This window comes from Choloepus didactylus, chromosome 13, assembly GCF_015220235.1.
Source record: "Choloepus didactylus isolate mChoDid1 chromosome 13, mChoDid1.pri, whole genome shotgun sequence".
NCBI lineage: Eukaryota > Metazoa > Chordata > Mammalia > Pilosa > Megalonychidae > Choloepus > Choloepus didactylus.
This window is the reverse complement of record NC_051319.1, coordinates 32,556,805-32,584,343: the sequence shown is the minus strand read 5'-3', so window position 1 is coordinate 32,584,343 and position 27,539 is coordinate 32,556,805. Positions and strand designations below refer to the sequence as shown.

Below are 27,539 nucleotides of genomic sequence, written 5' to 3'. Positions count from 1 at the left end.
CAACAGAAAGACAAACAACCCAATTGAAAAATGGGCAAAAGACATGGACAGGCACTTTTCTGAAGAGGAAATACAAATGGCTCAAAAACATAAGAAAAGATGCTCAACTTCACTGGCTATTAGGGAAATGCAAATCAAATCACAATGAGATATCATCTCATACTTACTAGAATGGCCATTATCAAAAAAAAAAGAAAACAGAAAAGTACAAGTGCCGGAGAGGATGTGGAGAGAGGAACACTTATTCACTGTTGGTGGGAATGTAGAATGGTGCAACCACTCTGGAAGGCAGTGTGGCAGTTCCTCAGGAAGCTAATTATAGAACTGCCATCTGATCCAGCAATTCCATTACTAGGTATATATTCAGAGGAACTCAAAGCTAAGACACAAATGGACATTTGTAAACTGATGTTTATATGGGCATTATTCACGATTGCCCAAGTGATGGAAACAGCTCAAAGGTCCATCAATGGATGAGTGCATAAACAAATTGTGGTATATACATATGATGGAAAATTATGCAGCTGTAAGAAAGAACAAAGTCACAGAACATATAACAACAAGGATGAACCTTGAGGATGTTATGTTGACCGAAGTTAGCCAGAAAAAAAAGGACATATACTGCATGGTCTCACTAATATGAACATTAATGAGCAAACTTTGAGAGTGAAAGCTGAGAACACAGGCTATCAAGGGTTAGAAAGAGGGTAGATAGAGGACACTTGATGCTGAAGGAGTACAGAATGTTCAACAGGATTGATTCTATAGATCCAGAAATGGATAGCACAATACTATGTGACAGTAGCACAATACTGTAAGTACACTGAACAAAGATGTCTCTGAGTAAAGTTGAAAAAGGAAGGCTAGGGTCATGTATGACACCAGAAGGAAAGACAGATGATAAAGACTGAGGCTGTATAACTTAGTGAAACCTAGAGTTGTTAAATGTACAAATATAAAAATGTTTTTACATGTGGGAGAACAAATGAATGTCAACCTTGCAAGGTGTGAAAAAGGAATGGTACTGGGGAAAAAACAGAATCAATGCAAACTAGAGTCTATAGTTAATAGTAACATTGCAATATTCTTCCATTAAATGTAACAAAGGCAATATACCATTGCTAAATGTCTATAAGAGGGGGATATAAGGTAGGGCTATGGGATTCTTGGTGGTGGTGATGTTGTCTGACCTTATTATTGCATTTTATTTTATTTTTATTTTTTTCTTTTATCGTTTTTACTTTTTTAATTTTTTTTTTGGAATAATGAATATGCACAAATGCTGATTGTATGATGAATCCACAACTATATGATGATACTATGAACAACTATTGTACACTGTAGATGATTGCATGGTATGTGAATATATCTCTATAAGATTGCAGGGGAAAAAAATAAACAGAGGCACACAAGTGCTGGACAAAAAAAAGATAAAGTGGGAGAATTCACACTACATGATATCAAAACCCACTATGAAGCTACAGTAACCAAAATAGTGTGGCTTTTATATAAGGTAAACATATAGATCAAAGGAACAGAATAGGAAAACCAGAAATAGAACACAGATATGGTCAACTGATTTTCAACAATATTTCCAAAGTAAATGCAAAGAAACTGGAACCCTCATACTGTGCTAGTGGGACTGTAAAATGGTACAACTATTTTGGAAAATAGTTCAGCATTCTTTTATATTGTTAAACATGTTTATGGTAGGTTGAATTATGTACCCACAGCAAAGAATATGTTCTTAATCTTAATCCCATTCCTGTAGGAATAAAACCTTCAAAAATGTTGTTCTTACTTAAGGTGTGGCCCAGCAAAGAGGCTGGGCCTTAATCCTGTTACTGGAGGCTTTATGAAGAGGAAGTCTTGTGGAGAAGCAGAAACTGGAAGTCAACAAAGCCCATAACAGAAAGAAGACAAAGCCATGTGATGGGAAGGTCAAGGACTGCCAGCTAGTCAGGATGCTACTGACCCCAGGAGAAAGTAAGCTTTCTAGCTTAGGATATCATGAGCCAACAAATTCCTGCTGTTAAGCCAACTCATTGTGTGGTATTTGTCATAGCAGATAGGAAACTAAGGCAATAAACTTGCTATCTGAGTCATTAATTCCATTCCTAGATATTTACCCAAGAGAAATGTAAACATACCCACATGAAGACTTGTACTCAAATGTTCATACCAGCTTTATTTCATATCAGCAAAAATGGGAAACAACCCAAATGTCCATTGATAGGTGAATAAATAAACTGTAATACAGTAGAATATTACTCATCAACAAAAAAGAATGAATTACTGATCTGCACAACAACACAGATGAATCTCAAAAATATTGTGCTGGGCATATGAAGTTATAAGGATTAAATACTGTATGATCCCATTTATACGAACTTCTAAAAAAGGTAAATCTAATCTATAGTGACAGAAAGGAAATCAGTGGTTGCCTGGTGTTGGTGGTGCATAATTAAATGTGAAAAGGTACAAGGGAAATTGTGGGGTGATATAAATATTATAAATCTTGACTAGGGTGGAGGAAACTTGGTTGTATAAATTTGCCTGAACTCATCAAAATGTACACTTAAAACAGGTGCATTTTACTGTTTATAAACTACACTTCAGTAAAGGCGACAAAAAAACCTCTCCAAAAAGTAGAACCAGTTTCAGAACATAGTTTACCATTAAGAAGTCTTTTAAAAATATTATGTAAAAGATAAAATGAATTACAATAGAAAAAGTATGAATCATGAAGTTAGCATTACATAAACAAAGAAAAAAGCCTACATTATGATGTTATACTTTACTTGCAAAAATCTAAAAGGGCTCAAAACTAAAACCCAAGTCTCCCACATAATTTTTTATTATTGCTTGAGATAGACAAAGGATAGAGTGGAAGACAAAATACAAGTTCATTAGAATAATATAAAGCAATACTGTAAAATAGGTTTTGTTTTATTAGAGACACATACATTTAAATGTATACAACAGCTTAACTAGGAGACCAGAGCAAATCACCTGGCTTATCTGCACTAAATTAAAAATTGTGAAGAAATACAAAAAGGTAATCATGCAAATTAAAATTGTTTTGTCATTTATTACTTTAGCTTTTATGAGATTTCATCCTACCTCACAAGTGAATCACTTCGTTTATCAGCTCTAACAAGGAGTACAACTTTCCACCTGTGGAAGGCTCCTGGCGCACCAGTGCGTTTCAGTTCTTCACGCCATCTTTTAGGTGCAGATTGCATTTGCGTTGAATAATGGGAGTCTTTTTCAATTTTATATCCCCATTCATAAGTTGTTTCATCAAGCCATCTGCCACTTTGAGCACTATGAATTATGTAGTCCTTAGTTAGTACCCACTTTCCTAGAAAGCAAATATGCTGTTTGTCACAAAAGAATTTCAGTTCTGATAAATGGTAAACAACCTTTGTTAACATAAGACCCTTAAGCTCTACTGCCAACATTATCTTGGTAAGAAAATGTTTGTTTTTCTAAATTTTTTGATCACAAGAGGCCTTTATAACATCACTGAACATTGTATGTAATCTTTCCCATGGAAATAATTGTAGTTTTAATAAGAACTATAATTCTAAATGTTACAAAATAAAAGATACATGTAAAGTTCCAAATCCAAAACTGAGTCCTAATTTGGGTTTATGGAATTTAGTATCTTAAAAACAAAACAAAACAAAACAAAACAGGATGATCATTGCTTCACAGCGTGGAAGGGAGGGGAGGCAAGAAGAGGGAGTACAAAAACATTGACTATTTCCAATGAGAGGTCAAAGAAACATGACTGAGAATAGCTCAGGTCTCAACAAAAGCATACATTTTGGAGCATTTTGTACCAAATGTTTTTGTTAAGCCATTTTTTTTTTCTTATAAAGCACTTAAGCTAAATCCTTGATGAAGTAAATATTTCTTTAAAATGCCTATTTTAATAGACTTTTCATGTGTTGCAAAATTTTAGTCAGAAAAATAATAAAGCAAAATACTACATCAAACATGTTTACAGAAAATACTATATCAAACATATTTTCAGAAGAAAGATATTTATGTTTAAGCATGCTACCTTTACAGAGACTAAAAAGTTACTACGGTACATTTTCTTTTACATGAAGATTTTCTTTCAAGAGGAGTGAGGGCAGTAAATTTACCTGCTGCACAAGCTGCTAAAAATTTTTCACTCTTACACAGGCGTTCGGCTATAAGATGTGTACAATTTTTGTACTTCTGGAAGGAAAAATCCAGATAAAGAAATGTTACTAAAGCAAAATTTCCTTTATAGCACATCTTATTAATTCTTACAATATCATGGGGCCATTTTATCATTCCTATTTTTATCACTATCATCATTTTTGTTTGTTTTTTCAGCTATACCTTGAACATTTTGGTAAGTATGCTTTTGTACTCACCTCACTCTTAATAAAAGTACAATCTAGCTTTAAAAGCAATTTGCCTAAAGCTTCCTTTTCTTCCATCTTAAATCCTGTCATCTGGATGACATGCTTTGGGGCACCATGTTCCATCTAACATATAGACATATAAAAGATAACATGTTAGAGATAGTATTCACAGCGTTGTCACTATTATTTTTTCTTAATATGTGCTAAATAATATAATAATGAGAGCCAAAAATAAAAACTAAAATCATTAGATTAAGCATACAATGAATTAACATACAAGGCTTAGTTGTAAACACTAACATTAACATTACTTACATAAAATTGAAAATAGTTTAGCTTTAAAGGTAATCTTCTCAAAATGTGACCTTAAATAAAGTTAGTTTTTTTTTTCTGGTTTGAATCTTTAAAGTTTGCATTGCTATATTCTTGCCACTAAAACACACTGATAAAAGAATATAATTCTTCAGAAAAGGAAAAATACTTCTATAAGTATTCGCATAATTAGACTAGTTTCACTTTTTAAAGTACTATTTTTTGCTAAGAGTTTCTGGAACAAGCTCACTTGTGAACAATGAAACATAATTAGATTTTATACCAAATCTAAAGAGTTTGTGGAGGATATTGAAGAATATATCATGTTTTCTCCCCCAAATAACCTTTACAGATATTTCTTTTAATTTTAATACATGTTTATTATAAAAATTTTTGAAAAATACTATAAATGATACAGAAAAATAAAAATCACATCTAATTCCTTCATCCTGTAATAGCACTGTTACTATCATGAGGGGCTGCCTTGCAGGTTTTTTCATAAGTGTGCATGTCTGTGTAAAAAAATACATATGTATATAACAAAATCTAGATATTATATAGTTCCATATCTTAATTTTTATGTAAAATTATATCATAAACATTTTTCCATGCCACTGAATATTCTTCAAAATCATGATTTTAAGGCTGCATGATGAAAACTAGTGGTTTCTTAATGTTCATTTTCATAGTGAACTAGTTTGATTGTAAAACTACTTCTACAGCAAACTAAGGTGAATCACTTTTGAAACTCCCCTCTTTGAAAAGGATATACCAACCCCTGATTGCAAACAATACTGTGGCCTTGAATTCAAGGGTTTGAAAGATAATTTATATAAAACATCTGCTGAGAAAGTAAAACATAAATGCTAAAACTGAAAAGTTTCAAACAGTGTTGGATCCCTATTTTTAACCAATATCTCCAAAGGTAGGCACATGTCACAGTATTCATTCTACACACATAAAGTACTGTTTGGCTCAGAATGCAATAACTTCAAGTGGAGTTTAGGAATTCTGTCTTCTCTTGGTCAAGGACCCAAATTACATTAGTCCCTTGGCTTAATTTCATTCTGCTGGCTTTCAGCATTTTTTAAAAAGATACAGTGTCTGCTGACTTATACTTCAAAGGTGTACACCACAAATATTAATTAATTAATTAATTGACAGAGGTCTCTAACAGTGAGACTTGATGGGTGTTCTCATTTCAATGGCATTACCTGGGAAAAGGGCAGACACTAATCAGTCTCTTTGATCGAAAATTTGGCAACAGAGTGAGGAAACAGAATTACCAGCAAAATGACTATGCTGAGGAAGAAATGAGAGGCTGAGGATGTTCAACCTATCCAGTACTGTATAAGGCACAGGCTGAACAAGAGATGCTGGATTAGGCATAAATGGGCCCTTTCGGAAGCAAGCTGGACCAGAGAAATCCAGGGAAAAAAGAACAGGAGGGTAGTAGCTATTGGTTAGCCACAGGCAATGAAGGGCAAATTTGCTTTGTTTGGTACCCCTGGAATTCTGGATTACTTTGTAGAGGGAGGATAAGGTCTAAGGTTGAACAAACAGGATTTAGTTTCACTGAGGACCTACTGTGGTATATACACTTCATATATGTTAGTTTTCTTCTCAACAATGTAAATTATCGTCCTCCCTTCTTATACAGATGAGGATCCTGGGATATGGGTGTGATTAAGAAACTAGCTCAAGGGTATTCTGCTACTAAATGGTAGAACCAAGATTCAAAGATACACCTGCTTCTGCAAACTATGTGCCCTTTCTACAACACTGCCCTGGTTTAAATTTCAGAATTTAGTCCAATATTTTTCAACACATTATAATTTTACATAACAATTCATTTTCAGCTAGTCTAAGAGAAAATTTTACATTGCATGAAATGGAAGGAATCTACCATGGGGGCTGGGATACAATTATTTATATCAGGATATCACTGAAAACTGTACACATAATTATACATTAATTTCAGAAAAATAACACTAATGCCTAAAATTTCAAAGTATTTCTAAGAACAATGTGAAGATTACTTTTTTTTTCCTTAAGGAAAACAGAAAGATTATTATGAAATTTTGAGTTCTGAATTTAATTATGTAAAGTACCCATGTTTGAAAATCGTTTCAAATTCTGTTTCTCTCAATTTATGCTCTCTGCTTTAGGCACGCAAGAGTAGATTAGAAGATCATATAACTGAACTTCATTTAAGTCAATTTGATAAGGCGTAAGAAAATCTGGATTTAGAAAATAGGACTAAAGAGGCTCATGTGCAGGATTTAACACTAATTTCCTCACAATAATTTTTAAACATATTCAAGTATTGAAAAATCTTATTTCATTTAAGAACACTGAGAAATAATCAGATCTACTCCCCTATACAAATCCACTCCAAACTATCAATTTGTGTTGAACACTTGCAATATAAGTTAGTCAAACTTTCCTAAAAAGAGTACATCTTGCACATCGATAGACATTTCTAGGAATTGAGGCACAATGGAACAACATAAACCAAAAAGTCCACAGGTGGATTGTTTGTGCGTGTATACTGGAAATTTTAATTTAAATATTCATTCCCAGTATCTTAACGAAAAAGAAAAAAAAAATTGTTTTGATAGGGTAGTCATTTGTCAAAAAAGGGCTTGGCTCCTCCAAAATCAAGCTCCATCAAATTCCTGAGTTAAATCCAGATATGGACTGCCCAAGGCAGATCAATTTTTTGGCCACTATTTAATCAGAGGCTATGGAAGTGGCAGAAATCTCAGAATAACCATTTAGTCTTGTTTTCGGCGTTTAGGCAACTGAGATATTATAATCCCCAGGAAAACAGACCTTTCCTTTCGGGAAACGGATGCGTGTGGATGTGTGTGTGTGCGCTCCAAGGCCTACATGGATGCTATTTCACTAGCACAGTAGCAGCAAAGATGATCCCTGCCATTTGGATGTATTTAAGAATTCTACTAGGGAAAAAGGGTGACAATTTTCTTCGTCACAGGAAGGTGGGCCTGGAGGATCCCAGCCACGTTCACTTACGCTAAGCTACGGAAAGCAGCCAAGAATCTGGGACTCGGAGTGAGGCGTCTAAGTCGGCTGGCTCTATGGAAACGAGAGACACAGGTGGCCCTACCGCCTTCCAAGCGGGGAAAGGAGCTAAGGGGCTGCGCAAACCGAAGGCGCAGGAGGCACCTCTGCAGTGCAGAGGCGCTCCGCCGCCGTTTACGCCGCCGCGCGGGCAGAGCGGGGAGGGGACTGCTGTCTCAGCCCACCAACGCGGGCACTGAGAACGACGAGCCTGGAGTGTGGGAACGAACGGCGACCTGCTGAAAGCGCGAGAAGCAGGCACCGCCGTCGCCCAACCCAGTCCCTTCCCAGCCTCACAGAGGGGAGCGGCAGAAACTTCGAGGGTCACGGCCCGGTGTAGAAACATCCCCACAGAGTCAGAGTACATTGTCTTCGGAGTTGAGGCCCTTTACCTTCCCTGTCGGAGTGTCTGGGCTGATTCTCTGAGGTGTCCGTGGTGCCAAGAGCGACGACTACCGCTGCAGCACTCGCAGCTCCCACTAATCCCGGCTCTGGGAAATAATTTCCCGCCGCACGCTCGGCGGCCCCGGAAGCGATGGTGCGATTTCCGGGTGGTTGTTAATGACGCTCTCCAGCCGTCGGTAGGGAGGCGTTTACGGGTGTGGGGTTTGATTCTGTGGTCAACGAGTCAGGCTTCTGCTGTGTTAGCGCCGGAGGTGGAGACAGGTAAGTTATTATTTGGAGTAACCTTCAGGGCCTCGTATTTCTGGCTGGTTTGGGGCTCTGGGCAGCGACTTGGCCAGACCGGAAGCGAGCGGGCAAGGATTGATACAGGCGGAGTCTCCGTCCAGCTCCCTGGCGCTTGACCTGCGGTGTCGCTGGAGAAGGCCTTGGGATCCCGTTTTTCCGGCTTCTCTGTTCTCTGTATCTGTCTCCAACTTGGAATTCGACCTCGGCCTCCATTAGTCCTTGGATGAGACCGAAGACACCGTGTACCTCGTCGCAGCTTAGTGCAGTCTCTCTCCCGATCATCAAGAATTTTCCTTACTCTAGCATTAGCAGGATTTGGTCACTCTCAATTCTCAAGAGCTGCTTTTCCATCCATTTCCTGAGTATTGCTTCCATAGTCCTGGGATGCTATGCCACGGAGGCAGACAGCCGGCTGAAACGGACACTTTTTACAAACATTTGGGAAATGGGATGAGGAGTTCTTGATTGTGATTTAATTAAACGTTCCCGCTGCAGTTTAAAGTAGGTGAGGAAAATGCTCTTCGGTTTTTTTTTTTTTTTTTTTTGGCTGTTAGGAGATGAGCTATGAGAATTTTGCGTGGGCTTTAGATATCCGTTTGACCTTTTGGAAACTAGTCTTTAGGGAATGTTTGCTCTCCGCTCCAAACTTCCACCATAAAGTAGGATTTCAGGAGAGGTTTGGATGGAAGCCAGAGTAGTTCTAAAGAGAAACTGCTTCCCCAACTGAAAGGGATAATGTGAGGAAAGGTGCCTGTTCAAAAATTTGAAAGATGCAATATAGTGAACTTGGTGACCTCTCTTTCTTGATTAAGGCAGTTTCTCCAAGTAAGTAGTCTTCACTCACCACTTTATATTCAAATAATCACCGGTTCCTTAGATTTTTCTTTTTTTTCATAGAAGGCAGATGATTGATTTTCCAAAACAACCAGACCCCAAAAGAGAAGTTTTAGGGATTGCCCTACCATAAAGACAAATGTAATGTTTAGTTCAAGGCCTTTGAGACACCAGACATTTTTTACCCTTTGGGAGTAATGCAACCATGTTTTTTGGTAGCACGTTGATCTTCTAGTTTCCTTGTTGGTTAGCAATTCAACAAACATGTAATCTACCCACTTGGTCCAATTTTTGTCATTTTTATTGAATCCTGTTTTTCTATTTCTTCATTTTAAAAGATTGTAAATTATTTCAGGAAGATTACACATATGTCTCTATATAGCATCTAGTTTTAAGCAGGCTTATGTATATGTATATTTATCTTTGCTATTTGTGGATATCTCCATTGCAATTAATATAGGACCCACTAATACTAACCGTGGGTAGCTACTGTTTACCAGGCACTTTACATTCATTATTTTATTTAATGCTTATTACAACTCTACCAGAAAAATTATATTATCCTATTTTACAAACATTTTATACTGAGACTCAAGAGAGGTTGTGATTTTCCACAAATTATACACACGATTGAGATTTGAACCCAGTCTTCCTGACTCCTAAACTTTGGTTCTTTTTCATGTGCTCTGTACTTCCTCTCATAAATAGAATCAGAACACAGCAGAATCATTATTTTCATTCTCTGGTAGAATTGGATAGATAGCATGTTACATTCAGGGATCAAAGGATAGCAAAACTTGAAGATGAAGTAAAAACATTTAAGGAATGTGTTCACCAATTTAAAGTAATTTGGACATGTGAATGACATTCTCTTTTCTGTGCTGATCTTTAGCCAGTTTTAGTATCCTAACTCAAACATATACCTATTATATACATTAGCATAATGTGTGGGACAAATACAAGCAATCTAGAGATGATTTAGCATATTGGTGCTCTAAGTCCAGAATGTCGGCTCTTTAAGCAGCTTTTCACCTACACACATTTTTATGTATGTCTATTTGTGTGTGTATACATACACACACAGAATGGGTAAATGAGCACAAATTTTTAAAATTGAACCTTGTAATGCTATATATGGAATTGTTACTATTTGATGTTTATTAGCAAAACTGTTCTATTTCAATCAAGTAACCCTCAGACATGGTGATTATCCACATTTTAAGGGAGTATGCTTCATTAAACCTACCCATTCCAGTATCCTATTTTATGAACATAAATAGAAGTAGAGTAATTGCCAAGGAACTTATTAAAATCTAGTTGAAATGATCAATACTAGAATATAGAACTTAATTCTAAAGACTGTTTCCTATTTTACAGAGATACAAGTCTATGTGTGTGTGTGAGTGTGCAGCTAACCTAAAATAATACTAAACTGTATGTAATTACTTTGTATTGACTTAAATGTATGAAAAATATTTACTTTACAGATCCCATAGATAAAGCTCAGGGATATTTTGTTTTCTACAAATTTCTATCAAATTTCAGTGCTTATAAAGATTATAATTATATCTGCTTTGTTCATTATCTCATCCCTAGCATCCCGTACTAGCCTGGCATGTAATAGGGGCTCAATAAATATTTAGTGAATAAGGGAATACTTCTAAAAATGTTATTTATCCATGTCTTTTTAAAACATCTTTATTGAGATATGTAATTCATATGCCATACAGTTCACCCATTAAAGTGTTCAATTCAGTGGTTTTTAGTATATTCACAGATACATGCATCCATCAATACAGTCAATTTTAGAATATTTTCATCAACACAGAGAAACCATGTACCCTTTAGTTATCATTTTCTTATCCGCTAAAGTCCCCAAAATCCTTAAGGAATCGCTAACTTACTTTCTGTATTTATGGATTTGCCTATTCTGGACATTTCATATAATTTGAATCATATAACTCATGGTCTTCTGTAACTGACTTATTTCTCTTAGCATGATGTTTTCAGGATTCAGCCACGTCGTAGCATCTATAGGTACTTTGTTCCTTTTTATGGTTGAATAATATTTCATTGTATGGATATACCACATTTTGTTTATCCATTCATCTGTTGACACCCAGTTTAGTGTATTTTGGTTGTTTCTACCTTTTGGATATTGTGAATGCTCTTGCTATGAATATTCATTTACAACTTTTTGTCTGAACACCTGTTTTCAATTCTTTGGGGGTATATACCCAGGAGCAGAATTGCTGGGTCATATAGTAGTTCTTTGTAACAGCCAAACTCTTTTCTTCTGCAGCTGTACCATTTTAAATTGCCACCAGAATTTTTTTTTTCCTTTTGTTGTATGTGCTTTTGGTGTTATCTCTAATAAAGTATTACCTAATCCAAGTACAAGAAGATTTACACCTATGTTTTCTTCTAAGAATTTTATAGTTTTAGCTCTTACAGTTAAGTCTTTGATCCATTTTAAGTTAATTTTTGTATATGTTGAAGATAAGGGTCCAGCATCATTCTTTTGCATGTGCATTCCGTTTGTCCCAGCACCCTTTGTTGAAGAGATTGTTTTTCCCCATTGAATTGTCTCGGGACCCTTACCAAAAATCGGTTGACCGTAAACATACGGGTTTATATCTAGACTTTCAATTTTATTACATTGATCCCTTTGGCTGTCCTTATGGCAGCACCATAGTTTCTTGTTTACTGTTGATTTGTACAGAGTAAGTTTTGAAATCAGGAATTGTGAGTCCTCTTACTTTTTTGAGATTGTTTCAGCTATTCTGGGTCTTTTGCAATTCCATGTGACTTTTAGATTAAGTTTGTCAGATTCTCTACAAAGAAGGCAGCTGAGATTCTGATAGAGATTGGTTGAATCTGTAGGTCAACTTGGGGAAAATTGCCCTCTGAGCAATATTAATCTTTTGATCCATGAACATGGGATATTTTTCAGTTCACTTAGTTGTAATTTAATTTCTTTCAACAAGTTTTTGTAGTTTTCAGAGTATAAGTTTTATATTTGTTTTGTTAAATTTATTTGTATTTCATTCTTTTTGACACTATTGTAAATGGAATTTTCTTAATTTCATTTTCAAACGGTTCATCACTAGTATATAGAAATACAATTGACTTTTGTATATTGATATGTATTTTGAAACCTTGCTGAACTCATTTATTAGTTATAATAGCTTTTCATTAGGAATTTCATTAAGTCATTAGGATTCATTAGGATTTTTTGTATACAAGTTCATGCCATCTGCAAATAGAGATAGTTGTACTTTTTTGTTTCCAATTTGGTTAACTTTTATTTGGTTTTTCGTTTGGTTTTTTGTTTTTTTTTGTTTGTTTTTTTTTGCCAGTTGATCAGATTAGAACCTCTAGTATAATGTTGAATAAATGTCTTGTTCCATATCTTAAGAGGAAAACATCCTGTCTTTTACCATTAAGACCTGTGGGTTTTTCCTAGTTGCTCTTTATCAGGTTGAGGGAGTTACCTTCTACTCCTAGTCTGTTGAGTGTTTTTAATCACGAAAGGGTATTGGATTTTGTAAAATGCTTTATCTGCCTCACTTGTGATGATCATGTGGTTTTTATTTTTTATTCTGTTGATAATGGTGTATTACATTAATTGATTTTGGGATGCTAAACCAACCCTGAATATGGGGGATAAATCCCACTTGGTCAGTACTTTTTAGATATTGCTGGATTTGGTTTGATAGTATTTATATTGAGAATTTTAATGTCCATATTCAGAAGAGATATTGGCCTATAGTTTTGTTTTGTTTTTGTTTGTTTGTTCGTTTTCTTCTGATGTCTTTTTCTGGTTTTGGTATCAAGGTAATAGTGGCTTCGGAGAATGAGTTAGGAAGTGTCCCCGCCTCTTCTATTTTTGGAAGAGTTTGTGAAGACTTGGTGTTGGGGATTGAATCATGTCTCCACAAAAGCCATGTTCAGGTCCCAATCCCTGGTCCTGTGGGTGTGAACCCATTTGTAAATAGGACCTTTGAAGTTGTTATTACTTGAAGCGTACGCAAACTGAATGAGGGTGGACCTAAATCCAATATGGCTGAAGTTGTCATAAGCAAAGGAAATTGGACACGAAAGGAAAAGCCACAAAGAGCAGCCAGAAGTTGGAAGTCAATGGAACCCTGAAGACAAAGGAGAAGATGCTGCCGTGAGCTTTGCCATGTGACAGAAAAGCCAAGGAACCCCAAAGATTGCCAGCCAACCATAAGATACCGACTGATGGGGAGCAAGCCTTCTAGCCTCTGAAACCATGAGCCAATAAATTCCTGTTGTTAAGCCAACCCATTGTATGGTATTTGTTTTAGCAGCTAGGGAACTAAAACACTTGATATTAATTATTCTTTAAATATTTTGTAGAATTCAGCAGTGAAGCCTTCTGGGCCTGGGCTTTTCTTTGTGAGAATTTTTTTGATTACTGATTCAAATTCCATATTTAATATAAGTGTTTTCAAATTTTCTATTTCTTCTTGAGTAAGTTTCAGTAATTTGGTATCTTTCAAGGATTTTGTCCATTACATCTAAGTTATATAATTTATTACCATATAATTATTCATAGTATTTCTTTATAAAACTTTTAGTTCCTGTAAGGTCAATGGTAATGGCCTCTTTACATGTGTTTTTCTTAAAGAATTCACCATACTCATCAATAAAAGTAAGTGCAGTGTCCTGCAAAAAGGACTAGTTTGAGAGACAGGAGATGAGAGAGCATCTAATATTTATTGACTGGTCACTCTTTGCCATGCATTGTTACATTTAATCCTCATAGCAGTATGGGGTCAATGTTATTATCCTCTTTTTACAGATGAGAAAACTGAAGCACAGATGAGCTTTGTAAATCATTCTGTGTTACATATAATCATATGATTTAAACTAAGGCAACTGACTCTAGAAGCTATGCTATACTGCCTCTAGTTGGATTTTAATCCTGGCTTATCTACTAACTAGGTGTGTACATAGGGAAATTTATTTATCTTGGAATTATATTTCTCATCTATAATATATAGGGGTTGGAGCAAATGATCTATAAGATCCCTTTTGGCTTTAAAGTGCTCTGACTATAAGCTCTCAAATATCTGAATACAGCAGTTTCAGTGTGCTAGAAACCTTCATGTGTGGGATTTTCCGGGTGTTTATCCGTGTCTTCAATTGATCATGTTTTTGTAATGGAAAGAGCAAGACCCAGGAGTTAAAAATCATGACCATGCCTTTTACCAGCGTGTCACCATAATAAGCGTTCCACCCTCAATATGCATTTCCTTATTAGAATACTAATAATGTCTACTTCATAGGACTGTTGTGAAGATTAAACGGAATAATGTATGCATAAGGCTTAATATGATGACTGATGTAAGGACTTTATTAGTTCAGATCTCCTGAGCAGCACATGCCAAGAGAGGATGAGATGTGCAAGAGGTTTCCTGGTGAAAGTGCCTCGTGAAGGATAAAGTAGAGGAAGCAAGACTAGGAGAGAAGTGCATTACAGGCCTCGGTGCAGGTCTGACATTCTGTGAAGGAGAGGAAGGAGGGAGGGTTGGGTAAGAAGAGTCTCAAACTGTAGCACTGTTCTCAGAAGCTTCAGCCTGGTCTATGGAGAGTCCTTGAGGCAGTCTTCTGTTAGAGGAATCCTGTGTTGCCACAGTATTCAATGTAATGTTAGGTATTCATAAAAATGATTGACAGTTGTCACATGCTTTAATTTACAAGTGTATTTGAATTTCATCTCTTGAATTTTATTGCCCATCCCACATCCCTCAAAAAGTACTGATATTAACACTTGAGGCATATATTCTTAGACTAACAACTTATATTTTATAATACATTCTGTTAACCAGAAGAACAGTTAAGAATCAAAAGATCTGTTTCAGTGAACAACTGAAAAAAGCAACATTAGCTAAGCAACTGATTTTTGACATTAGGTGGTTAACACAGATTGCTGTGTAAGTTTCTGAATGCCAAGTAGCTATTAAATATACCGTCAATCTTAAAACAGCTGAATAATATTAATACTCATAAGTTGAATATTAGCTTAAACTTGGATGTCTGTTTCCCTCCTTACTTAAGATAGCTAGGTAGCTTATAAGATCAAGATATTGTAGTTTTGTAGATCATTGTCTCCCCTTCCCCCTTTTGTTGTTTTGATTTTAATGAGAAACAATCGCAAAGTTCAACCAACCAGTTTAGTGCTTTTCAAATGGCCGGTCATGACCCATCAGTTTGGTCAGTTGTAGACTGCATTTTTGTTTCAGATATATGTTTCAGGGTTTGAATTTAAAATGTCTGTTATTGTAGATCACGGGTGAATTTGAAAGCAACAGAGTAAACTAATTTCCTACTCCTACGTGAGGAAATGAGGACTAAAGAAGTGGTTTAACGTGCCCAAATAACTCAAGAAACATGTGACTAGAACCAGAAACTACTGAGACTGTAAATTTAGGGCTCCTTCTTATGCACTGTGCTTCCCAGGAAAGGCTTCTTATTTGCTCTACTTATCACACACAATGTTCTGTTTTCCAGCTGATTAATATGATGGTACTTTTTTGTCACTTTCATTATTTGTTTGCTAAGATTTGCTGATGAGACCTTTCCTTACTCTGGTCGTTGGGTGTCAGGGAGGTTGTAAGGTTGCAGTCAGCAACCATGCTGCGTCACCTGAACCTATTGTCCATTTTCCTTTCAGGGAACACAGCTAACTCAACAGGTTAAGTCTGGAGTTTACCTAAAACTGAGGAGTGATGGGAGAGCTCTTTGAGGAGCATTATACTAATGAAGTCTTAATTTTTAATAATACCAGTGAGTGTTATTCTGTGCTTCACTGTGTCATGACTTTTCTTTACCCATAGTCCTTGCTCTTTTTGTTTAACTTCATCTCACAAAATATTTTTCATTTTTAAAATGCAAATTGGATGTACAATTATGATAATTATTTCTTTTTAAAATTTTAATATTTCATTCTTTCTTTCTCTAGCATATATTCATACCTACCCTCAGAAATGCCCATGGGCAATTTAGCTGCTCATAGCTGAGCTCTGTTCTCTGCTTTTGAGAGCATTGCTTGGGGAAGGAGTTCAAGAGTGGGGCTGGATATAAGGTTCTGTCTCTGTGTTGCCTTCCGTACCATGGTAGCATTGAGGATTCATTAATCATTCTTTTGACTAACTTTTGATTAATCTATATTAAACTTTCTCATTTATCTAATTCAGCAGTTCTCAAAATTTTGGTTTCAGAAGTCCTTTACACTTTCTTAAAAATTCTCAAAGAGAGTTTTTATTTATGTAATTACATCTACTTTATATTTGTGATTTTAGAAATTAAAATTGAGAGTTAAAAAAATTACTAACCTAATAACAAAAAAAAAAACATTGTATTTTAATATAAATAGGATTTAAAAATGGCAGGTCATGACCCATCAGTTTGGTCAGGTGTAGACTGCATTTTTGTTTCACATATATATGTGTTTCATGGTTTGAATTTACAAAACAAAAATTGTAGCAGAAGAATGGAATTGTTTTATTATTTTACAAATTTCTTTAAATGCCTGGCTTCGTAGAAGACAGATTCTTATATCTGCTTTTGCATTTAATCTGTTGTGATATGATGTTTTGGTTAAATTATGTGAAAAAAAATCCCTCCTCACACAGATACATAATTGGAAAAGGAAGTAGTAGTTTAATGGCCTTTCACATTGTTGTGAATATTCTTTACTCCTACCCCAAAACTCAACAAGTATTAGTTTCTTACAAGTTTAGTTGTGATGTGGAATCTAAAATCATTATCAGTGTACTTTTTGTACTCTGTTACTTTAAAATCCATTGGTTTGTCTTGTACTTTGAAAGAATCTTTTATAAGTACATGATTTTGTAACAATGTACTGGCCATTTGGAACATGTTTGATTCATTGAGTTGTGCTGATCATCCAAATCTTGATACATTTCACTATACGATATCAAAAAATCCAATTTGTTAATATCACTTGAAAGCTCAAATTTTGTCTTTGGCGGTAAATACTGTTTTCCTTGAATTGACTGCCCAGTTTGGTTAGTTTTCCAGAAAATGTTTGTACTTGAAGGTTGAGTTAATAATATTAGCAATTTTTACTGTTTCATCAGAGGCATTATTAAGTGAACCTGGAATTATTTTTTTTGTTGTTCCAAGTATGGGGAAGTGGAAATATATGAGTACTGTAGATGGAAGAACAATGGCCTCCCAAACATATCTATGTTCTAATACCCAGAAACCCAGAACCTGTGAATATATGTCATATGTAAAAGGGAAAATAAGGGTGTAGATGGAATTAAAATTGCTCATCAGTTTACATTAAGATAGTGAGATTATCCTGGATTATCCAAGTGAGCCCAATGTAATAAGAAGGGTCCTTAAAAGTGGAAGAGAGAGGCTGACTGGAAAATGGAGGAAGAGGGCCACGAACCAAGGAATGAAGAGGCAACCTCTGGAAGTTGGAAAAGGCAAAGAAATGGATTCTCCCTTGAACCTCCAGAAAGGAATACAGAACTGACACCTTAATTTTAGACCATTCAGACTTGTGTCAGACTTCTGACCTACAGAATGTTAAGATAACAAACTCGTGTTGTTTTATGAGCCTAAGTTTGTGGCAGTTTATTGTAAGAGCGATAGAAAACTAACCCAATAACCAATTCTGTTTAAGGACTGCATTGATTTGTGCTAAAGCATATTTGCTTTTGCACTATCTGTGTTTATTATAACCTAGTGAAATTGGCATATAATGTCTTATTATTATGAAAATAGTTTTGAACTTGCAAACACCCTGAAAGAATCTCAGGCCTTCCTAAGGAGTCTGCAGATCACACATTGGGTTCTCTGATTTAACCGTTTCTTTGTACTTCCTCTGTGCTAGCCTCTAGGCTAGGTATGGGGTACAAAGAGAAATAGGAATAGTCCTTGTCTTAAGGGGATTATAGTCTAGTGGTTCAGAGAGATAAGCAAATCAGTGATTTTAGACAGAAGACTGAGAAGGTGTACTCAGGTTGTGGTGGAGGCACTGAGTACATAGTAGAGAGGAAAATAGACCTAATCTCTGTCTTCATGAGCCTTCAGGTTAAGAAAGTGATCACAAAAATAACTGTAAAATGCAAAGTGCTATGAAGGAGATATTCCCACTGAGAGGGTTGAGAGAGGGACCTTTACATTCAAATCCACCAGCAATGTGTGAGGGTTCCAATTTCTCCACATCCTCCCCAAAACTTGTTATTGTCTGTCTTCTGATTCTAGCCATTCTAGGGGGTATGAAGTGGTATCTCATGTGGTTTTGATTTATGTTTCCCTAGTGACTAATTATGTTGAGCATCTTTTTGTGTGCTTATGTGCCATTTTTATATCTTTTTGTCAAAATGTATTCAGATCATTTGCTATATTTTAATTGGGTTATTTGTCTTTTTTATTATTGAGTGGTAACAGTTCTTTATATATTCTGGATACTACACCCTTATCAGAAACAAGATTTGCAAATATTTTCTCAATTCTGTGGGTTCTCTTTTCACTTTTTTGATGGTGTCCTTTGATATGCAAAAGTTTTTAATTTTGATTAAGTCTAATTTATCTATTTTTTCTTTTGTTGCATGTGCCTCTGGTGTCTCATACCTAAGAAACCAAAGCTTGATCCTAGTACAAAAAGATACAGGTTTTCTTCTAAGAATTTATACGTTTAGCTCTTCCATTTAGGTCTTGGATCCATTTTGAGTTAATTTTTGTATATGTTGTGAGTGGGAGGACTTCTTTCTTTTGCATGTGGGTATCCAATTGTTTCAGGACCATTTGTTGAAAAGACTATTCTTCCCCCACTGAATTGCCTTGGAACCCTTATTGAAAATCTGTTGACCATAAATACAGGTTTATTTCTCAATTCTATTCTATTGATCCCTGTGTCTGTCCTTAAGCCAGTACCACACAATCTTGATTATTGATGTTTTTGAGAGGTTTTGAATTCAGGAAATTTGAGTCCTCCTACTTTGTTCTTTTTCAAGATTGTTTTGACTATTCTGGAACCATTGCATTTCTGTATGAATTTAGAATCACTTTGTCAAATTCTGAAAAAGAGGCAGCTGGAATTTTGATAGGGATTGCATTGAATCTGTAGATTAATTTGGAGAATATTGTCATCTTATCAATATTAAGTCTTTCATGCATGAATACACAATGTTTTTCCATTCATTTAATTATAATTTAATTTCTCTCAATGACATTTTGCAATTTTCGGTGGGCAAGTCTTAAACTTCAGTTAAATTTTTCCTAAGTACTTCATTCTTTTTGATCTATTATAAATGGAATTGTTTTTCCTAATTTCATTTCAGATTGTTCATTGCTAGTGTACAGAAACTCAAATTGATTTTTGTTTATTGATCTTGTATCGTGCAACCTTGCTGAATTCATTTATTAGTTTTTTAGTGAATTCCTTAAGATTTTCTATATGTAATAGCATGTCTTCTGTGAGTATGCAAATAGAGACAGTTTTGCTTCTTTCTTTGTATCTTTCTTTCTTTCTAGCTTTTATTTCCTTTTCTTGCTTAATTTCCCTGTTGGAACTTAATAAGGATCTCACTGAATATTTAGATCACTTTGAGGAGTATTAACATTTTGGCAATATTGAGTCTTCGGATCCGTGTACATGAAGTGTTTCTCTATTTATGTAGATTTTCTTTGATTTCTTTCTGCAGTGTGCTTTAATTTTCAGTGTACATGTCCTACATTTCTTCTGCTAAATTTATTCCTATTTTTTTTTTCATTTTGAAGCTATTGTGTGTGGAATTCCCCTTTTTAATTTCATATTTCAATTATTCATTACAAATATTTGGAAACACAATTGATTTTTGTATATTAATCTGTATCCTGCAACCTTGCTAAATTTGTGTATTAGTTCTCATAGTTTTGTGGGGTTTTTTGTTTGTTTGTAGTTTTGTTTTGTTTTGGTATGTGTGTGTGGACTACTTGGGATTGCCTACATACAGGCTGTTGTCATTTGTGAATATAGACAATTTTACTTCTTCCTTTCCAATCTAGATGTGTTTAATACCTATTTGTCTTCTGTTGTTTTGGTTTGTTTTATTTTCCCCATTGCTCTGGCTAAAATCTGCAGTACATTATTGAGTAGAAATGGTGAGAGTGAACACCCTTGCCTTGTTCCTAGTTTTATAGGGAAAGCATTTAGTCTTTCATCAAGTACCATGTTAACTCATCAAGTTGTCCTTTATCAAGTTGAAGGAATTCCTTTCTACTACTTTCTAGTTTGTTGTGCTTTTTTTTTTATCATGAATTGGATATTATTAAATGCTTTTTCTATATCTAGATGTTCATGTGTTTTTTTTTTTCCTTTATTCTATTAATAGCCTGCATTACATTAATTGATTTCCAGATGTTGAACCAATCTTCCATTCCAGGAATAAATCCCTCTTGGTTGAATTGCTTAATACTCTTTATATTTTGCTAGATTCACTTTGCCTGAGCAATATTGCTCTGAGTTTTATTTTCTTGTGATATGTTTGTTTGGCTTTTGTATCATGGTAACATACTATAGAATGGGTTCAGAAGGTTTCTCTCTGTTTTCTGAAAGAATTTGTAAAGGACTGATATTATTCCGTTTTTTACTTTTTTAGAATTCACCAATGAATGTGTGGTGGCTTGGAGTTATGTACCCCAGAAAAACATATTATTGATCTTAATCCATTATGAAGGTGTGAACACATCTTAAATAGGGCCTTTGATGTGGTTACTTCAGTTAAGGTGTGGCCCAACTGAAGCAGTATAGGTCTTAATCCTATTACTGGAGGCATTATAGAGGCCACAGAGAAAGCCACAGGGAAAGAAATCATAAGTCAACTGAAGCCAGGAGAGAAAGTAGAAAACATAGTCATTTGCATTGCCTTGTGACAGGAAAGCCAGGGACCAAGGATTGCCAGGACACCTTGCTGATGCTTGGATTTGAGACTCCTAGCCAATATTTCCCATTGTTTAAAGCAACCATTGTATGGTATTTGTTTTAGCAGCCAGCAAAGTAATACTTAGAATCCCTTGGCTGTTTGCTTTTCTTTATGGGAAGATTTTCAATTACTAATCCAATTTCTTCACTTATTTTAGATTTATTCAGATTTTTTATTTCTCCTTGAGTCAGTTTTGGTAATTTTTTTCTGTTATGTTCATAGAACATGTTTTGTATTGTGTGATTTCATTACTCTCATATTTATTGAGACTTGTTTTATGGCTGAATATATGATCTATTTTGGAGAATTTTTTTGACATTTGAAAAGAGTATGTATACTACTATCTTTGGTTGGAATGCTCTACATATGAGTCAGGTAAAGTAGATTGATAGTGTTCAAATCTCCTGTATCCTTGCTGATTTTCTGTTTAATTCTATCAATTATTGAGAGTTGAATATTGAAATCTCTGTGTTAAATGATCTATTTCTCCTTTGAATCCTGTCATTTTTGTTACACTGATTTTGTGCAGTGTTGTTAGGTGCCCCAGTCACGACCATGACCTCCCTGCTCGCCCACCGCCAGGATCCTTACTTTTCAGTGACAGCACTGCTGGGTGTGGGCATCACCCACCACTCCACCTCCAGTTAGCCTCTTTTGACCACAGCGGAGTTGCTTCTGGTGCTAATGATCTTCCCACCCTGGAAGAAATCTTTGTACTGACCGAGTTGGGGGTGATAGTTATAGTTATAGCCCCAGGCCAAAATGCCTCAGTGTCCTGCTTCTTACTTAAAGATCAGTTTTTCAAATATAAACACTTCTCAGATTGTTGTATTCCTTTGACCAATTTCTATAGTGCTAAAACTGTTGTATTCATCAATTTTGTCCAGCCTTATAGTTTTTTGGGGGGAAGAATATTTGCTGGTCATACTCAGCCATAGTTGGTAGTCCCCCTTCCAGTCTTGTTTTATTTGGGTAATTTTTTCTTGACTGTCTTAGGATGATGGAAAAATTAAGCATTCTAATAACTGATTTATCTGTTTTCTATAGGGGGTAAATTTTTATTTTATCATGTTCTCAAATGTAAAGAAAAAAGCGTATTTTCTACAAATGTCCAGTGATTCTTGACTGTGCATTAATTTTAGAAAATAGAAAACAAAAAGCTGCCTGAAAACTATATTTCATGGTGCTGATTTTACTGCTACAGTTTTCTTTAGAGTGTTATGCTGAACCATTTTTATGCCCAAGGTCCCCTAAAAGCCAGAATGAGTCAGGGGTTTCTCTGTGACAACCATACCCATATCAGCTTTCTTAGTTTTCTAGACAGTTAATTGATTTCTCCAAACACAGCTTTACCCTCATTAATTTTTTCTTTACCCACTGTCAGATTTTTAACTCCAAACAAGAAACAAAGTGACTGCTTATACAAAAAGATGGGGGAGGGAGATTCAGTGTTTCTTGGATTAACTTTCAGTTGATTGTATACTCTGTTCTCATTTCTCGTTCTACACTTGGGCGGGGATATCAGGCCATTCCTTTCATGCTCTCCCCTCTGTACACATTCTAGAGTTTGATTTTTCCCATTCTGTTTCTTCATTTGTCTTACCATCTACGATTTTGTAGTGACGGCTTTCTCATTCTCTTCACTGTTGTGGGCTTATATCTCCCCATATGTACACCCACCTTTATTATCTTTTAAAAAGATCTCTGGAGGGAGAGGATAAAAATACATGTTATTGACCTTCTGCCACAAACTTAGAGCACATATTTTTAAACAAGATGCACTGTAATATGTCCATGCTTTCTTGGATCCTGTTTTCACTTCTCCTTTAAACATTTTCTACTTTGTTATATTTCTTCATAATTATTGTTTACAGTGGATTGTGATCACATTTTTAAACAGCTTATTTTGTTTTTATAATTATTATTATTTTAGTCCTTATCCTTCTTTACCATTTCCTCCATCCTACCATCGCACACAATCACCTTTCCTATGGTAACCAGTGTGAACAACATTGATGGTGTGTGGAAACGTCAGTCATTTTTTCCTTTGGTTACATTTGATTGGCTAAAAGCTATCAAGATGGGCAGTTCACTCTAGAGCAGGCTGCCATAGTCATCAGGAAAGCAGATTCAGTTATTTATGGGTTTTCCAAGAAACTTTTCAGCTATGGGGTGAGGTGACGTACTATATATCTGTAATGGCTTCTTTCTGTTGTCATCACCTTAGTTCTTATATGGAACTGAATCATCTCTGTTCCAGTTTGCTAATGCTCCATTATGCAAAACACCAGAAATGGATTGGCTTTTATAAAGGGGGTTTGTTTGGTTACAAAGTTACAGTCTTAAGGCCAAAAGTGTCCAAGGTAAGGCATCAACAACAGATTAAAGAGAAAGGCCATTGGCCCCTGAGAAACCTCTGTTAGCTGGGAAGGCACATGGCTGGCATCTGCTTGCTCCCAGGTTGCATTTCAAAATAGTGTTCTGCAAAATGTCAGAGTCAGCTTTCAATGGCTATCTTCAAAATGTCTGTCTCAGCTGCAGCAAGTGTCTGGGCCTGCATGGCTCTTTTTAAAGTACTCCAGTAAATCAATCAAGACCCACCCTGAATGGGCAGGGCCATGCCTCCTTGGAAATAATCTAATCAAAAGGTCTTACCCACAGTTGGGTGGGTCACATCTCCATGGAAACACACAATCAGTAGGTTCCAACCTAATCAACACTAATACATCTGCCCCCACAAAATTGCATTAAAGAACATGGCTTTTTCAGAGGGGCATAATATAGCCTAACTGGCACAATCTCCCTCATTAGAATTACTTTGTTTTCCCTTTGTTCAAACACAGTTCTCAGTATGGCCAGGTTGTCTGTGAGGTTTTTAGTATCTTTTTGATAAAATATCAACTGCAAGTCAGCTTGAGATAATGGATGCTGGTAACAGTGAAGCATTTGTATATCAGACACCAGAGAAAGGAAAGAAGTATTAAGACCATCAATAATTATTATAAACATTTGGAACCTTCTTCATGTCAGTTTCTTAGTCCTAACCAAGAGAATAAGTTTCATGATCATTTTGGCTAATCTAGATAACAAATAGCCTTCTCTATTAATAATAAGTTTGTTTGACCTTTATTTTCTTTTAGTAAGGCAAAATAAAGAAATAGAAAACAAAGATTTTGAAAATGAAGAAGCAAAACTCATTTTTACATGATATGTAACTGCAAAAAATATGTAAGAATAAGAGTGTAGCAGATATGCTGGATAAAAACATCAATATACAAATGTTATACACATACACGTGTATAAACAAATAGAAAAATTTTCCAAAAGGATGTTCTTTACAATTGCATTCAAAATATGAAATACCTGTGAATAAATCTAATAAGCAACGTGCAATCCTCCCATGGGGAAAATAATAAAGCATTACTGTGAGGCAATAAGTAGAATGATAGACAATATACATGACTTGAGAAACGTAGCATTGTGCAGATGTCCATTTCCCCCATTTGATCTCTACAATCTCAATTAAATTCCTTACTGTTTCTTTTTAGGCAAGTGAGAGAGGGGATAGCTGACAAAATATTTTGAAATTGTGTGGAAAGGAAAAGAGCCTATGGACAAGAATAACAACAATACAGTTTTGTGGCAGGAAGTAGCATAGAGCCTTACTAGTCAAAGTGTGGTTCATGGACATGTAGCACTGGCAGTACCTGGAAGCTTGTTAGAAATACACAATCTCAGGGCCTAACCCCCAACCTGCTGAATCATGATCTATTTGTAACAAGATCCCAGGTGATTGGTGTGCACATCAGAGTTTGAGAAGCACTGGCAGAGAGAGCCTGAAACAAACCCATGCATAAATGGCCACTGAATTCAAGGTAGAAGGGGCATTGCAGAGGAGTGGGAAAAGATGGTTTTAAAAAACAGTTCTGTGACAACTGGTCAGGTTGGGTCAGCTAAACAGGAAGAAAGTAATTGGATTGATTGGCATTGCTTGTTTTCTTCCTGCAAGTTGATTGAGATTACAGGTATGCTTCTTTAGGAACATTCACTTTTTAGTGAAAAATAAAAGGAATATTTTGAATATGCATTTTTTAGGTGCTCCTGTTATCCATATGCTTATAATCTATGGGTCATCTTGTTAATAAGCTTCTCTAAGATACCTATCTATCTTCAAGATGTCTTTATGCATTTCCAGCATGTCTTCCTCATGGTTCAAGCCTATATGTCATAACTTAATGATAGTACTTTCACTACTAATATGGATAAGTTATGATTAAGGTGTCCCCCAAAATCCCTATTGTGGCAAAGATAAAGCTTTGTCTAATGATTTTATAGGTGTTCTTTATATATTTTTGAAAAAAGTCTGCTGAAGATACTAAAGAAGGAGCAGATCTACTGACAAACATGTAAGGAAATAATTGTCACCTACTTAAAATTAGACCAGCTCATTGTTAGAGTCTTCTGAAGCAAAATTAAGTAAGAAATGCTTTTCTTCATATTTTGAATAATTTGTTCTCTGCCTTCCCCGTTTCTCGAAGGTTGCTATAATTCTATTCCTTTGTCCTCTAAGAGAAATACAGTTAGCATTTTCCTTTAGGAAGTTAGTGTGCCAGCCAGCTGTCAGCCTTATGATGTACTTGATCTCCGATGTCAGGGGAAGCACAATTCAGTTTTAAATCAAGTCTTCTGATGGCAGTGCAGCAGGGCTGCCAGCATCTCTATGTTCCTTTCTTTGAAATTCCCCCTTCTACCCAAACAGTATAGTTTTATTTTTAAATCCTTTGTGTGGGATCGAAACCACACTAACTGACTTCACTTGTCTTTAGTTAAAAATCAATGAATTGAATGAAATAATCAGTAAGTATTTCTGTTGCTCTTTCTCATTTCTAGAAAATAAAGTAGCACTGCTTGTTTAACTTATGACTTGTCTAAACATGTTGAAAGCATTGACTGTAAGCCATAATACTAAGACTCTGAAAGGGAACTGTGACAAGTTCAGTCAAAAGGAAAAAGAGGAATAATTTATAAAAGGCACTGCAGGTAATGATGCCAGCCAGTTACTTTAAAATGCATCCATCTCACCTTTTAATGAATTAAATTTGTCAACAGCAAATGTTTTATGCACTGCTTCTAATAAAAATGGCACACTAGGAATGCAGTGCTTTGAGGTTTGCATCTTCAAAGCTTTAGAGTATCTTCAAATGAAAGATATATTTTAAATAATAGATATTAAAAAGTATATTTAAATTAATATTAAGGTTGTGACACAAACACCAAGTGACAAAATTCCAGAGTTTCAAAGCAGGGACTGACGTGCCATCACTATTTCACAGAGTAACTATTTTTCTAAATTAGGAGTGTAATAGACTGATTTGGGGATTGTGTGTCAGTTTAAATCCTCTTGCTGTTTTGGTAGGTGTCACAACCTTAATGTCAGCTTTTCAAATAGGTTTCTACATTTCCTTTGATTTGGGGTCATTAAAAAATGTATATGATAAGTCTAAGAGGCATAAATAGGTCATACTTAAGTGGTGCTTCTTGTACCAGTTGAGAGACAGCCAATATACCTGGTGGAAAAGTTAATTCAGGCATTGTCAGTATTTATTCATTTCTGCTTTGCAGGAATTTGATTCAAACTAATAGAAAACCAAATAACAAGACATGATGTTGGTATAATTGTGTTCACACTGTATTCTTCTTGTGCTTTTAATGGTAACCATTTGCTCTTATTGGTTATCACCTCTAGAGATGCTAAGAATCGCAATTTCCATGATAGTTGTGTTTTTTTTTTTCACCAATAGCACAAATTAAATGTGATAATTGTTTTATTTAAAGAATCCTTATTTATTATAGTTGAATGTTGGTTAACTCTGCCTTAAAATTTTCCAACTGGCAGTCCCTTGTTTAAAGCATTTATATATATATCAGTAAAAATGTTTTTTTGAAGTAATACTTGTCATAGAAAAACATAATCATTTGATATGTTATGTTGTATGTTTAAAATTTTTTAGTATCACACCAGAATTAAAGGAGCATCTGGGAGCATTCCTTATCTGAATATATAAGAAAAGAGAGAAAAGGGGGAAAAGGAGCAAACAATAATCTACTTACCCAAATTCCTCCCTTTTCCTTTATTCTTGTGTCATGATCTCACAGGACAGATCTGCATTGCCTTTGTTGAAGATAGTTTAATTTAGAAAAATAAATATAATAGAATCTGTCTCACAATTGTTTCTTT

General features: G+C 35.4%; 2 protein-coding genes across 7 annotated transcripts in view; one reads left to right on the top strand and one right to left on the bottom strand.

Annotated features, from left to right (window-relative positions):
- The window catches only part of SLF1 (SMC5-SMC6 complex localization factor 1), a 103,424-nt gene extending 95,116 nt beyond the window's left edge, over positions 1-8,308 (bottom strand). For both annotated transcript variants that reach the window (XM_037801875.1, XM_037801873.1), the window contains exons 1-4: positions 8,195-8,308; positions 4,416-4,529; positions 4,158-4,233; positions 3,124-3,364 (exon numbers count right to left, since the gene is read on the bottom strand). In XM_037801875.1, coding sequence (XP_037657803.1) covers positions 3,124-3,364; positions 4,158-4,233; positions 4,416-4,529 — 431 coding nt within the window. In that variant the 5' untranslated portion in view covers positions 8,195-8,308. The remainder of the gene's footprint in view (positions 1-3,123; positions 3,365-4,157; positions 4,234-4,415; positions 4,530-8,194) is intronic.
- Positions 8,309-8,374: 66 nt separating this feature from the next.
- The window catches only part of KIAA0825 (KIAA0825 ortholog), a 437,461-nt gene continuing 418,296 nt past the window's right edge, over positions 8,375-27,539 (top strand). For all 5 annotated transcript variants that reach the window (XM_037801406.1, XM_037801405.1, XM_037801404.1 and 2 more), the window contains exon 1: positions 8,375-8,468. The gene's annotated coding sequence lies outside the window, so the exon portion shown is untranslated. The remainder of the gene's footprint in view (positions 8,469-27,539) is intronic.